Genomic DNA, 14,801 nt, shown 5'->3' with positions numbered 1-14,801 from the left:
TTGGATGATCAGGGAAGGGTTCTCTGATAAGGTGACTCTCTGATAAAGAGAAGAGAGCTTTTGAGAAGAAAGTGAGACATTGGAGTATGTAGAGGAAAAGCAATTCAGGGAGTGGGAAGCTCAAGTTCAGTGGTCCAGCAGTAGGCAGGTGCTTGGCGAGTCCACAGAACAGGAGAAGGAGTCCATGTGGCTGACATGGAGGGAGGGAGGAAGATGACATCTGAAAAGAAACAGAGGCTCTGATTACATGGTACCTGCAGACCACTGCAGAGACTTAGCTTTTATAGTGAGAGAGATTAGAGGCCCTGGAAGGTTTGAACAGAGCAAGGATATGCTCTAAGTTATATTCTATCAGGATTACTACTGTTGCTTTATGGAAAATGGAGTAAGGGAGTAGGAAGCTTCCATAATAATCCAGGCCAGATATGCCCCTTTCCTCTCCCTTCATGGCAAGGTGCTGGTCTCATCCACGTTAATGCTCCTCTTGTCAAGCACAATGTCTGGCATAACAATGGTGGTTGAAGGAATCCTTTGGCAATGGCAACTAAAATTGCAGCCATATGCTGGTGCAAGGGGAAAAACCAGGCACTTGTCCATATTAAAAGTATAGTCTATGATAAGAGTCATGCCTTACAGGTGAGAGAAGAAATGCAAATGGAAAGAAACACCATTTCAAACCTTAGATCACCATGAATATCTATTTTGCCTACTGCCAGTTTCTTTAAAACCCATAAGCAAATACTATTCTCTCCTCCACCCACACAGGTCCAGATGGACATGCAAAACTGGACTTGGGAAATTGAGACCCTGTCTTGTTTGCATCCCTCATGCTATGCTACGGCTCTCTGGGGAGGCTTCTCTACAGGGACACCTGGATTTATTTAAAGCTCTACACTATCCAAGAGGTAAAACCACCAGTCTTCCACTCCACTTTTATGATAAGCTGTTGTGTCCAGGAGATATTCTAAAGCAGCAACATCCCTCTAAGTTTCCTGCCATAATTTTTTATGTACCCACTTTGGGATAGATTTAGGGCAAGAGCTGGATGCTTGTTTGAAGGAAAGATCCCGGCTTAGAATGTGCACTTATCCTTCTCCACGGAGTGGTCTCTGAATCTTAAGTAGCTTAGCCAACTAGAGAAGAGACATAATGTTGACTCTGACTCCTGCCTTAACTGTGTCCTATGAAGGCAAGCATGTATTTCTGTTCATTTCAGTCTTGGAGTTTGCAGTGGGGCTGCTGGCCAACGTCTTCATTTTCTTGGTGATTTTTTGGGATGTGGTGAGGAGGCAGCCCCTGAGCAACTGTGATCGTGTGCTGCTGTGCCTCAGTCTCACTCGGCTTTTCCTGCATGGGCTGCTATTTCTGTGTGCCATCCAGCTTGCCTACTTCCAGAATTTGAAAGAGCCACTGAACCACAGCTACCAAACTCTCATCATGCTCTGGATGATCGCAAACCAAGCCAGCCTCTGGCTTGCCACCTGCCTCAGTCTCCTCTACTGCTCTAAGATTGTTCGTTTCTCTCAAACCTTTCTGCTGTGCTTGGCAAGCTGGGTCTCCAGGAAGACCTACCAGATGTTCCTGATTGTTATTCTCTCCGTCTGCTTCTGCACAGTCCTCTGCGTTTGGGACTTCTTTAGAAAATCTCACTTCACAGTCACAGCTATGCTATTCATGAATAACAATACAGAACTCAACTGGCAAAATACAAACATCAGTTTCTTTTATACCTTTCTCTTCTGCTATCTGGGGTCTATACCCGCTTTTCTGATTTTTCTAGTTTCTTCTGGGGTTCTGATTGTCTCCCTGGGAAGGCACATGAGGACAATGAAGGCCCATCCCAGAAACTCTCATGACTCCAGCCTAGATGCACACATTAAAGCCCTCAAATCTCTTTTATCCTTTCTCTGCTTCTTTGTCGTGTCATTCTGTGCTTCCATCCTCTCAGTGCCCCTACTGATGCTGTGGCATAACAAGATAGGGGTAATGGTTTGCGTTGGGATATTGGCGGCATGTTCCTCTGGACATGCAGTCATCCTGATCTCAGGCAATGCCAAACTGAGGAGAGCTGTGGAGACCATTCTACTCTGGGCTCAGAGCATCCTCAAGGTAAGGGCCGACCGCAGGGCAGATCCCAGGATACTTTGCTGAGAACAGACATGAAATGGGCTCTCCATGAAGACGCCTCTGAATCCTCAGGAAAACAACTCTGATTCTTCATGAAGCCTCCCAATCTATTCCATAAAACACAACTGAAAATCTCTCTGCTTTCCATCAGTGTTCTCTTCCATTGAAGAACAAAATGATTAAAGCTCTCTATACATGACCTGGACAGATATAATGGCGTTGGTTCCCTAGGTTTGTTTTGATAAAATGAACAAAATAGGGAGGTGAGGTATTCAGTAAATACTTTGTATGCTATAGCTTATTATTGCTTGGTATGAGCCACATGATGAGAAACCACCTCTTCTGAAATAATGTCTAAATCCCAAGATAATATGTTTGGCTTTTAATGTGACTGCTAAATCTCTCTCTCAAAACTGGTGTTAAAATAAGATTTGGAAATATTTGCTACTATGGCAATTATATATTCCTCCTCAAATGCCACAGTTTTCATGGAAACATAAGATATGGAAAGACAAACTTGGAAAATCAATTGTGTCATAACTTCAGCTTCAAGAGGCATCACATTAAGACTCCTACCAGAGGACAAGGGTCATTCTGTCTGAAAATACACTGATTCAAAAATGCACTTTGACCTGCTCTATGATGAGTGAAGAGAAGTTAATACTTTCTCAGTACATTCCCTGGACACCAGCTTTTTGTGACCTTCTAGCTCTGCTCAGTTTGCCTTTGAAGACGGTGCTTTGCCTGGTACCAAGCACTGATCCATCTAGGTGGGGAACCCACCAAAGTAGCCCAGCTGAGAGATATGTTTGTAAAGATTCAGAATGCTCTGTCTCCCTGCATAGGAATTTATGAAAAATAAGAATTTAAGATAACATATATAACTAGATGTAGATATTATAGTTATTATTTACTATAATATAAGTCAAAATTATATAAGTGCTAGTATAGTGGTTCAAGATGTACTACATGATGGTAGAAAAAGATTTGATCGTATAAGGGTAAGAGGGTAACAGAAGGAAATAAGTAGAGTTTCAGGATCCTCTCTCAAATAGCCTCAGATACACCCTGATTCTAGACCACACTGAGGACTGTGTTCAGAAATGTGGCTATTCTCTTCCTCTGGGGAAAAGTACATACAGGAGGACATTGCTCCATTCTCTCACTCTGCCAGAAAATCACTGGTTGCAAGGTCCTAAGAGATACTACCACCTCCCTCTCACCCACTTCCCAACTCATTACTACATTTTACATGTTACACCACAAAAGCCTCAGTGACATCAGCTGGTCCAAAAGTGTGGCTGTGGGGAGGCTAAGTGAGATCATTGAAGTCTTATTTTACTTATTTTTAACATTTTGAAAAAATATTATTTTCTTTATGTATTTTGATTTTTTCCTCCTGTCACATATTTCATGGAAGAGAATCTGCCTATGATCTCCAACCCAGATCTGGAGGGGAAGCCTACTTTTATTACGTGTGCTAGCTAATTTAATACTAAATTCTTAATTTTCACAATGATTCTATTCTTCATAAGACCATACTTTGGATTCCTGATTGAAGGCCTGAGCTAAAGAAACCTCAGAGATTACTTACTCTAATAATTTACCCATCATCATCTGAAGTCTAGACTGTGCTCCTGAGAATAAACTCTTAGACCTCTAGTCTCATCCTGACCCCTAGTTTAATAAACCAATTAACACTAAATTCTTTAGGGAGCCCATCTTGTGAAAATGTCTCCATTGGTTAAGTCCTCTGCATTAACACAGACTCAGTATCTCAGGAACGCTAGACTTCTTGACCTCTGTATAGGCTGCCTTGTGTCTGCACTTCGTCCACACTGGGAATGCTCTGGAGTGAAGTGCCCTTCAAAACTTGTTTCTTAGTCCAGGTGAGCCTCTTTTAAATTTTCTTAATACAAAATTCCTCAATGAGTTTCTCCCTTGAGCTTTATATCCCCATGCATTTTGCAAGAAATACCTTAGGGAAGGCAGGATGACGCCAAGCAGCAGGGGGACTGCAGTAGAATAGACTCAGGAAATTCAAGTTAGGCTCTAAGGGTGATGCAGAGAAAATAAAACATGGTCTATTTAGCCTAGAATCTTCGATTTAATTGAGGGGCACACACAAACATAGGAAACACTTAAATAGTAATAAGATGCTGCATCTAATTAAGTGTCAAAATTTTGGCATAAACAAAATGTGTGACCATGGTTTAGATCACAACTCAAGTGACATGTCATAGGCAAAAGTTTAGAGGAGAGAATGAGTAGAGCATATTCCGTAAAGGTAGGTCAAGGTCAGATTATGGAGCCAACCTCAAGAGGTGACTTTTTATGTTAGAGGTTATAATAGAACCTTATTTATTTTATTTATTTTTTAAAATTTTAGAATATTAGGGGGTACAAACGTTTGGTTAGGGTTGATTTGAAGGGGAGGAGGTAAAGAATTTGAGCCATTTGCTCTCTAACTGCAATAAAAGGAGATTTGGTCCAGGATGGGGGTAGTAGGAATAGAGAAGGCGGAACAGATATGAGAGATCTTTGGAAAAACATCATCAACTAGTGTTTTGATATGGTGGTTTAGAGAGAAGGAAGAATTATGCTGGATTTCAATGTTGGGTTGTAATATGATGTAATCACTAATAAAAATGAAGAAGTTCAGGGAGGAAGTTGGTTTGAGTTTGGGAGAAATAGTAATATAATTCGGAACTTTTTACAACTGGCTAGACATCATGTCAGATGGTTGGAAAACACAAGCAGATTTTTGGAAATGAAGAACTAAAATTCATATTAGAAGTCAGAATTAAACATGTGGTCACTAAAAGAAAGGCTAACCTGAAAAAGTTCAAGTTTTGAGTTGGGTTATAAAAGTAGAGGAAAAATGTTGACAAGGTTGAAGGCCACAAAGTTCCAGGAGGAGCAAGTGGGCAGCAAGATGTAGTGAGGACAGCTGCAATAGCTGATTTTTTAAAAAATTTTTCCTCCCCAGCACTTCCTTTCTTCTGAGAACAACCACCTCCAACTAGAAGTAACTGCTCCTGCTCATGCTCCAAGAAGTTTTTCATGACCCTGTCTTTTATTGTAGTTGGTGGATCCATTCTAATACTGTCAAAGTCCACCCTTGGTATTTTTCTAACTTAATCCAATGAAATTTTGTAAAACATGAAATACAAAAGCTTTTCATGGCTATATTCTCTGCCATATTTCCTCTCACAAGCAAATACTAGTACAGACAAGAGGTAGATGTGGCAGCAACTGGTTTATTCACTTCCTGATACTCCAGACATCCCCTATATCCTTGCCCTGCTTTGGTTTCATTATATAACTCTTTATCATATTCCTTCAGCCAACACATACCACTTTCACCTAAGTCTGTTTGAATTAAAGTTCTGACACTTACAGCCAAAATACCTATCACACAATAAGTGGTATGAGATCACATAAATGGAACAATGAAGTCCATGAACAGACACATAGAGACGGAATAAACACGTAAATTAGTTGTGGACTAGGGAAAAAAAACACATTATTCTTAGAATAGCCTGGCTCCGACTCAGTGGGGAAATCTAAATAATGGAGATTAATTTTAGTAACCCAAAAAAAGATGAACAATCACAGAAGACCCAAAGAATGGGTTATTGTTAGAGTTTCATTCATAGTATGCTTTGTTCTAATGACTACATTTCATTTGCAAGGCATATTTAATTTAATGTTTATAATTAAATTCAAGTAAATGTTTATTTAATTAATGGGGCTAGTCACTTAAATACTGCCTGATGTGTTGTGCTTTTAGAGAAGGTTGGGAGATGAGGTAATGACATACATAGGAGTCAACCCTGAGCTTTTCTGTGCAATGGAGGACCTAAATATGCACAGATAGTTTTGTAATTTTATTGGAGAATGCCCCAAATCCCTATCATGCCAGATCATCTCTTCTCCTAATCATTCAGCAAATATGATGTATGTATCTGAGGAGTGTTCATGACAAGAGTGGAGGTGGGGGGACTGGAAAAGAAATAGTGAGGACAAAGTGTATCACCTTCACTGCTTCGCTAAGGGCTGGCGTCTTCCACGTTGTAGAGACAGTTCAGGTCCTCAGGCATCTCCCAGCTTGAACAGAGAGGTAGTGGAAGATTTCATAAGTAAAAGCATGGGTACACAAGCACATATGCCAAGGAAAATATAAGAAACCCTATTCACTCATCTATAAACTAGGATTTTAAGGATTTTTCAGAGTCAGTGTCAGATATTTCAACCTTAGATTGATTATTGAAATGATTACTAAGCTCCTGGGGAAGGTGATATTTGAGTGACTCTGAAGACTGTCCAAACACTTTATGGAATTGAGCAATTCTTTATAAACAGAGTTTAGTTTAGTATAAACCTGGGAATTCCCACTGCACTATTTTATATCTTTTCTTTTTCCTTTGTATCTTTGAGCAATGACTTTGAATATCACATACACATAGATGTTTTTTCCCCAGTACTTTTCTAGGATATGAACTTTCAGAGACAATCCAATTCAGAATAGTGTAGTCAGTGGTTAAGCCTGGAAGTTTTGAAGGCACAACGCCTGATAATTGCAAATCTCAGCTCCAACACTGACCAAATTAGAAGCACCAAAATATATATTAATAGATGAATGGATAAATAATTGTGATATAGATTCATGCAATGGTGTGCTTCACAGCAGTAATATTGCCCATGGATGACCTCACAAGCATTGTTGAATGAACAAAGTAAGTGTTAGGACAATTCATATAGTATGATAGCATTGTTGTAGTCCTTAAATATCTACCAAAACCACCACGTATTATATAGTATTACAAAAGTGTGTGAGAAAGTGGGAAGAAATGTGCAAGACTTATAAACACCAAATTCAAGATTGTGGTTACTGCTGGCAAAAGAGTAGTATAAAAGGAGAGTCAGTTATTTGTAATGCTTCAGTTCTTATGTTAGGATATAGGTATTTATTATTATTATATAATCTTTTATTCTTTTTATATACCTGAAATATTGCATATTATATTTTTAAAAGATTTCCCTATAGATTTGGCCCTGTTTTTGTTGACATTACACTCTAAGTACCTTAAATATTTCTCTGTAAGGGCATTTAGATGTAGATACACAATTGTATAATTATATTCTCTCATTCCTAGAAAAAGTATGATTTGGGAAAGCATGTTCAACTATAAATAATCTAGTCTATTTCCTATGCCAAAATCAGTCTTCAGAAATAAAACAGATGACATGAAATAAATTGTAAGGTTATAAAATGAAAGATTAGTTTCAAGCACATATCCTCTAACTTCAAAATTATTAGACAAATATCCTATCTATATTTAGAAGAACCTATATTTGAAGCAACCATTTTCAATTATGAAGTAGAATGCAATTAAATATTGCTCCTACTTAAAGGATTAAAGGCTAAATTCTGTACTTCAAATTATGATGTACAATATCAACTTGAAATTATAATTTGCAAAAGAAAAACTATTAGGTTTGTAGTTTGTTCCTCAAAGTGATTTCAAATTTGATCTGAACACATAAATTGCCACTTTCAAATAAAATTTTATTGCAGCTTACACTCTACAATTTTTCCAAAATCTTAGGGCAACATTTTAGCTAGGGCACTTCAGTTCTTCTGTTTCTTGAGTCAATTTTGGTAAGTTATATTTATATATATATTATCTGTTTTGTGTAAGTTTAAAATAGTAATGACTTAATTTTGTGGTGTTCTCTTACAATCATATTTCCGACAATCTAAAATAACATAAATTGTAAAGTGCAGCATTATTTTACATATCACTAAGGAAGAAACATTCAAATCTGCCTATTAAAATATTATATAATGCTTTCTTATCATTGACTGGATATATCCTAAATTCAGAAACTTAAAAATAATGTACGCCTCAGAGTCAACGTAATGTAAGGTTATTTTAAATCTCTATATACCTATGTTCCTTTTGTTCATTGCTAATGCTGTTTAGTACATGCATGCAGTACAACAGACTATCGTGTTGTGAATCCAATTAGTCATGCAAAGCCCTGGATTTTTTGTGGTTCCAGACATTAAAGCACTTCTGGTACACAGTGTTAGTCAGCACATCCCTAAATGCATTAGCACAATGTGTTTCCTGATGAATGATGCAATAACAGACTTCAATTCCCTGCCATTGTGAAATGTTGCCACAGTGGTTTTAAGCTAAGTCTGTCTTTAAGATGTGCTATCACAGAATTTCTCTTTAGTCATGCTTACTAATTTGATCTTTCTACAGTAAAATATCAAGGTTCTTCTTGGCACACAAAATAAGTCATTTCTTGATGTTTTATGCATCATGGCTAGGTACCATTTTAATAAATTCATTGGTTGCAAAAAATCTTTCATCGATAACCACAAGTAAATATAACTAGGTGCTTAGAATTATTATTTCTATCTTTTCTTTCCTGAATCACAATAAAAGCACCACAGAATATTTCATTTTTCTCCAATAAATTCTCAATCATGGTCAGTATTCTCAGCAACAGTATCTCTGGCTAGAATATATTTGCAAATGTTTGATTCTGTTAAAATCATTTAGTTTCTTCTTCATGCCATAAACAGTCTTAGGGAAACTTGTCTGTAAAACATATATGACTATTTTTTTTGTAATAGCATCACTTATTTTATTTGTATCCTGTGGAAATTCCAGTTCTTTCTTTTAGTTAATCAAGTTTTCATCATGCATTTTTTATATAGCAGTTGTTCTTTAATTTGTTGCATAATGACATGTTAGTTGTATTTTTTGACAAAGACACATTTTGCATTTTCAAAACATAAAATATTGTCTACTTTTCACAAAGCAATATGTCCTAGTCCATTGTCCTGGAAGTATGGAACTCTTCATTCTATCTTTTGTTTTCTCCTTTTCAGTAGAGGCATGACTTTAAACAACTCCTGCTCTAATCTAAGAAAAAACAGCGTTGTATACATGACAATAGCTGGCAACTGGACTCCTTCCCAGGAGGCAGTGAGACTACAGACAGACTTGGCAAGCCCTGACTCCTGTTCCAGCTGACTGCCCAGGTGTGGGAATGTGTCAGATCTTCTAGGTACCTGGACATCTGTTAAGATCTCCCACATTTTAATATGTTGATCCAAATTCTTTTGAAATATTGAACAAATGAAACTAAATATAGCTGTATACTGAATGCAATCTGGGGGCCCCCAGTTTGCAACCTCTGCTACCAATTTGCAACCCCTCTCTGATGGGGTGTGAGGGAGGCAGTGTGTTTTTCTGTTTGAGTACTTACTCCTGTTTGAGCTCACAAGAGATAAGCTGAGACAGAGAACTGTGAAATAAACTTTAAAAGGGTGCTATTGAGGTTGATTAACCCATGATATAATGACAGACTATTATATTCTGGTGTCAGCTTTCTATTGAGGGGCCACAGGCTAAGCACATAGCCCTGTGCTTAATTCTCCTACAGGAAGCTAGAGAGACATATCCAGACTAGAGAGGACATATCCTTTCTTCTTACTAGGCTTCTTGTCAGTTAGGCCTGGAGTCCAGGGACCACAGACAAGCTGGGAGCATTCTGGGTTTGGAGACAGTAGGACTTGGGCTGTAAACTCAGAGTTCTAACAGCCATTATCCCTGAGCAATTTTAAGTTAAATTCTGTATTATACTTTTATTATTAGTTCCTGAGTCACCATTTTCCTCTATCAAAACTCTAGATATTGATATATTATCATCTAGTATTTAGAATTTTTTAACAAAACTCTGCAAAAAAAACCCTAATATTGCCTTCATAGATTTTTCTACCTAGAGGCCTCTAGAATTAAATATTCTTTTTTTAAAAAATAAATCATCAGAATTTATCTAGCTTAGAGTTCTTTTCGTTGATTTTGCCTAATTTTCAGCTTTTCCACTTACCATTTTCTTCCACTATTTCTTTGATTATTGCTGTGCTTATATCTATTATATTGTCATGCTTTCTCTTTTGCAAGCCACAATGTATGTGAGGATCTGTTGGCTCTAACATCAATATCTCTTTTTATTTCTTCGCTAATTGTATTTCTTTCTTTTCCTTTTTTTCTGAATTCTGAATTAATATTTGAGTAATATCTTCTAATTTTCTCCTTTTTCCATTGTATCCAATCAGCTATTCTGAGCCTTTCATGCCACTTATTTTTTAAATCAGCAACTAAATCTCAAAGTATTTGTCCACTTCATGATATTAATATATTAAGTCATATTCCTTTTATATTATAGAATAAGTGTTCTCTAAAATCTTAATAAGAACGTAAGTGAAGTGTTTTCTAACATTTCCTATGTCTTGTAATAATTTTGTTTCACAGATGGACATTAGATCTCTTTCTTCATAATGCTCCACTTGTTTTGAGTTACTACTACATTTTTGCATACCCACCAACTTTTTTTCTTATTTGTTCAACTTTAAAGTGGCAGATAAGAGCGTTTTATCTATATTCAACATTGTGATAGGTCCTGATAGATATTGAAAGGGTCAAATTTTATAGGACTAGAAGAAGTTTCTCATTACTTGAGTTCTATGTTGCCAGGCTAGAGACAACCTCAGCAGGAAGTCTAACTGCTGAGCATTGCTTGGTGCTGTGGAAGCCTTATATTAATGGGGTAATGTCCTCACCATCCAAGTGGAATGACCGTCCTCTCCAAAAGGACTTCCAATTCATTCAATGAGCAACTGTACAAAGTGGCAGCCAACTGTGTTTCCTTGGGATCTCTGTTCCTAGTAGGCTCCAGAACCTGACAGCCTTCCTGTAGGCTCTAAATCATCCTGTCCCCAGGCCCCACAGCCCCCCTCACCTCCAAGCCCTGACACAACAGGTTAGGGTGCATATAACAGTTCTTCCAGAGGACCCTTCTAGATGCTCCCGAAGCAGGCTTTTTCCATGCATTCTATGAATTCTAGGGTATTATATCATCTAAATGGAAATTTACTTTAAAATTACGTAGTATTAATAATATGGTATGGGTGGACATAAGTTAACTCTAGTTACAAACTAGGGGGTGGTTAGTTATCATTTGAAGTACTATGATCAAAATCTACACTTCAAGGTGGTTATTTAAGATACAAAGTTTTAGTCAGGAATCAATATTTTTGGAGATGGTCTAGCACATAAATTCTCATTCTTGAAAAACTATGACAGAAAAACTGTTATTTAGTAGAAATAATATCACACAAATTTTTTGTCAGCATATTACAGGGATACAAATGTTTAGATTACATATATTGCCTTTGTCCCACCCGAGCCAGAGCTTCAAGAGTGTCCATCCCCTAGACGATGCACACTGCACCCATTAGCTGTGAAAAAACCCATCCCCTCCTTCCTCCTCCCACCTGTCCAATACCCGATGAATGTTACTATATGTGCACTTAAGTGTTGATTAGTTAATACCAATTTGATGATGAGTACATGTAGTGCTTGTTTCTTCATTCTTGGGATACTTCACTTAGTAGAATGAGCTCCAGCTCTATCCAGGATAATATAAGAGGTGCTAGATCGCCATTGTTTTTTGTGGCTAAGTAGAACTCCGTGGTATACATACACCACATTTTATTAATCCACTCAGGTATTAATGGGCACTTGGGTTGTTTCCACATCTTTTCAATTTTAAATTGTGCTTCTATAAACATTCTAGTGCAGGTGTCTTTTTTATAGAATGTCTTTTGTTCTTTTGGGTAGATGCCCAGTAATGGGATTGCTGGATCAAATGGTAGTTCTACTTGTAGCTCTTTGAGGTATCTCTATATTATTTTTCACAGAGGTTGTACTGATTAGAAATAATGTGTAGGTCCTACCATGCTTTCATGAATAAAGGTTTGGATTACAAGCCTAGAAGCCTAATACCACGGGGCAGTGTTCCAAGCGTTGCATATGTGCTGGGTTGCAGCAGTGAAGAAGACAGATTCAGTCCCTGCCTTCTTGACTTTATAGAGTCTAGTAGGGGAAGCAAACAAGTGCATTATCATGCAATAAGTGCTCCCAAGAAAAAAAATACATGATATTATGGGACATCATAGATAAAGGGACACCTAAACCCAACTGGGCCAGGGAAGGATAATTAGCAAGAAAGTTTACCTGAAAGGATGAAACCTAAAGGATGAGCTAAGACCTGAAAAATGAGTCAGAATTATCTAGTCAAAGAGACTAGATGACAGTATGTGCGTATATTTAGGAGAAAGCAAGTGGCAGTATTAATGCTTTGCACATATTATGTGCTTAACAAATATGTGTCAGGTAAATATGAGAAGACTTGGATTCAGGAAGAGAACTAGAAGTTTAATGTCACTAGCAGATAATGCTAGGATAGATGTGGTGTTGTGAGGGGTACTGAAGAACCAGCACGTCTCCCAAGCACCCAAGAGTTTCTGGCACATGGTATCACTCAGCAACACTTGTTGAAAGAATGAACATGCAAAGCCTTAAAGTCCATGATAAGGAAACCAAACCTTATCCTAAGAGCAATGGAAAGTTGCTAAAATGTTTCATCATGGGAATTATATAATCAAGTTTCCATTTCAGATCATTCTGACTGAAGAGCAAAAAACTATTCAAGGCAAGAATATGGCAGAGAGGTTTCTTTGGAGGTTGTTAAAGGGATCAAGGAGACAGCCAATGGTGACCCAATAAGGAGCAGCAGAGAAAAAGTAGGAAAGAGGATAGGTTTGATAGATTTGTAGGATACAGAGTCACCATGACTTACAGTTTTATTGAATGAGAAGGAAAGAGAGAAGCCAATGATAATACCAACATTTTATGATTTGTGCAACTGAACAGATGGTCTTCACATTCAGAGATAGGGAACTTAAGAGGGTAAACATTTTGGGGCCAGAGTATAGAAATTAATATACTTTGGGGCTTGTTGACTCTGGGTGTCTGTGAAGCACCTCAGTGAAGAGTGTAGCTAGTCAGAAGATATATAGATCTGCAGCTCAGTAGAGATTTGTACTCAGATAAAGATTTCAGAATCATCTTCATGGGTGTGGTGATTAAAACCATGAGATGAAGAAGAAAAGAAGAATAAGCAGAGAATTTCAGAAATAGGCAGAGAAAACAATAAAAGGAGAAGCCAGAGAGAAAGGAGGAAAACCAGGAGGATGTAGCACCCTGGAGGCCAAGAAAAAAAGTATATAACATAGGGGGATGTGGGCCCCTGTTGCAAGACCAAGTGATATAAAGACTGAAAGGTATCCATTTAATAATTGAGTAGGATCATTGCTTGCTGATGTGTTCATGGTGGAACTCAGATTGGTATGAGTTGAGGACTACATGGGAGGTGATGACGAGGAGGTGGTGAAAATTGGCAATCCTTTCAAGAATTCTGACTGTGAAGATAATGGGAAATGTCAGGTCACCTTCATTTTCCAGGTGTTCTCATTAAACTAGCCGAAATAATTCCTGTAATATATATTTAAGGAAATATATATATATGCTTAATTGTATATCGGCCTATTAATAAGGTGCAAGAGGCAGTATTAGTCTTCATCCTCTTGAGGTACGAAGTCATTTTTGTAAATGTTCATAGTGATACCACTTTGAAACTCCAACCAATGAATCATAGGCTGTCCTTTCTTCTTCTAGGTTTCCTTTCTCAGACACCCCCAAGGACACCCAATCCAAATAGGTCAGTCACAGCATTACTTTCACAAAGTCTGGTCAGACCACCAAGTTGGTATTGTTACCATAGGGTGTGATTTCTGAAAACAGGCAGTCCAGCTGCCTGGTGCCATACCCTGTCAGCCTCAACAGTTGATCCTGGGACCAGAGAGATAAGGGAAACTCCATAGATTCTATTTTTCATCTTTGTTGGAACAGAAGAGCTCCTAATGACTATCCATGTCAATTCACACACACAGTACACCCAGAAGCTTTGTTTAGCCATATACTGCATTCCATTAAAATTACCTACTGACAGGGAAAACCGTCAGGCACCGGGACACAGCTGCTCCCCGCCTCCCGGCTGCTCCGCATCCCCCTGGCCTGGCGCTGTGCAGGGCCAGCTGTAGGCCACGGTTGGGTGCATGCTGCTTGTGGACGCCCACTGTCCAGGCCTGCACTAGGTGCTCCGTGGCCTGCTCCTGTCCTTCCGCAGACCTGGCTGTGCAATTTTGATTGGATACTTTTTGAATCCCACTGTTGCTGATTGGATGTTAAAGCTTGTTGCTGATTGGACACTTTTTGAGGCCTACCAAGGGTATAAAAACTGAAGGAGAACAAGGAAGGGGGGTCAGATCCTCAGGAGCCTGCTGAGAGTCAGAAGTCAGCAGTCGGCTGTTCACCGACTCTTCATGTGCTGCTTGGTTCTTTCCCAGGTCAAAAGCTGTAACACTAGTTGTACACCTTGCCGTAACACTACAAGTGTTGGCATGGTCTTCTAACTCCCTTAACTCTTTGGTAATTATAGTTTAGAGCAGACTCCATTGCCATTGCAGACTGCTAACATTTATAGCAACGTTTCTGTTACTGTCACGTATAAAGAAATCATTGGACTACAAGGCTTTTGATAAGAAATTGAATCTTTCTTTAGATTTTCTTAGAAGAGGAAGAGATGCCTTATAGTACATCAGACAGAATGCTTCTTCCAAACCCCAGAATACTACATTTTCTCCCGTTTTGAAGGTATTTGAAAGATGTGTTATATTTTTT

The 14,801-nt window shown here is 38.3% G+C and overlaps 1 protein-coding gene across 1 annotated transcript; it reads left to right on the top strand.

Moving 5' to 3' along the window:
* The first annotated feature begins 1,149 nt into the window (after positions 1 to 1,149).
* Positions 1,150 to 2,151, top strand: TAS2R38 (taste 2 receptor member 38). Its single transcript, XM_020289696.2, has one exon. The coding sequence runs from the start codon at positions 1,150 to 1,152 to the stop codon at positions 2,149 to 2,151; it is 1,002 nt and encodes a 333-aa protein (XP_020145285.2).
* Positions 2,152 to 14,801: the final 12,650 nt, after the last annotated feature.

The sequence above is a fragment of the Microcebus murinus genome, chromosome 9 (assembly GCF_040939455.1).
Source record: "Microcebus murinus isolate Inina chromosome 9, M.murinus_Inina_mat1.0, whole genome shotgun sequence".
Taxonomy (NCBI): Eukaryota; Metazoa; Chordata; class Mammalia; order Primates; family Cheirogaleidae; genus Microcebus; species Microcebus murinus.
This window is presented reverse-complemented; position numbering and strand designations above follow the sequence as displayed.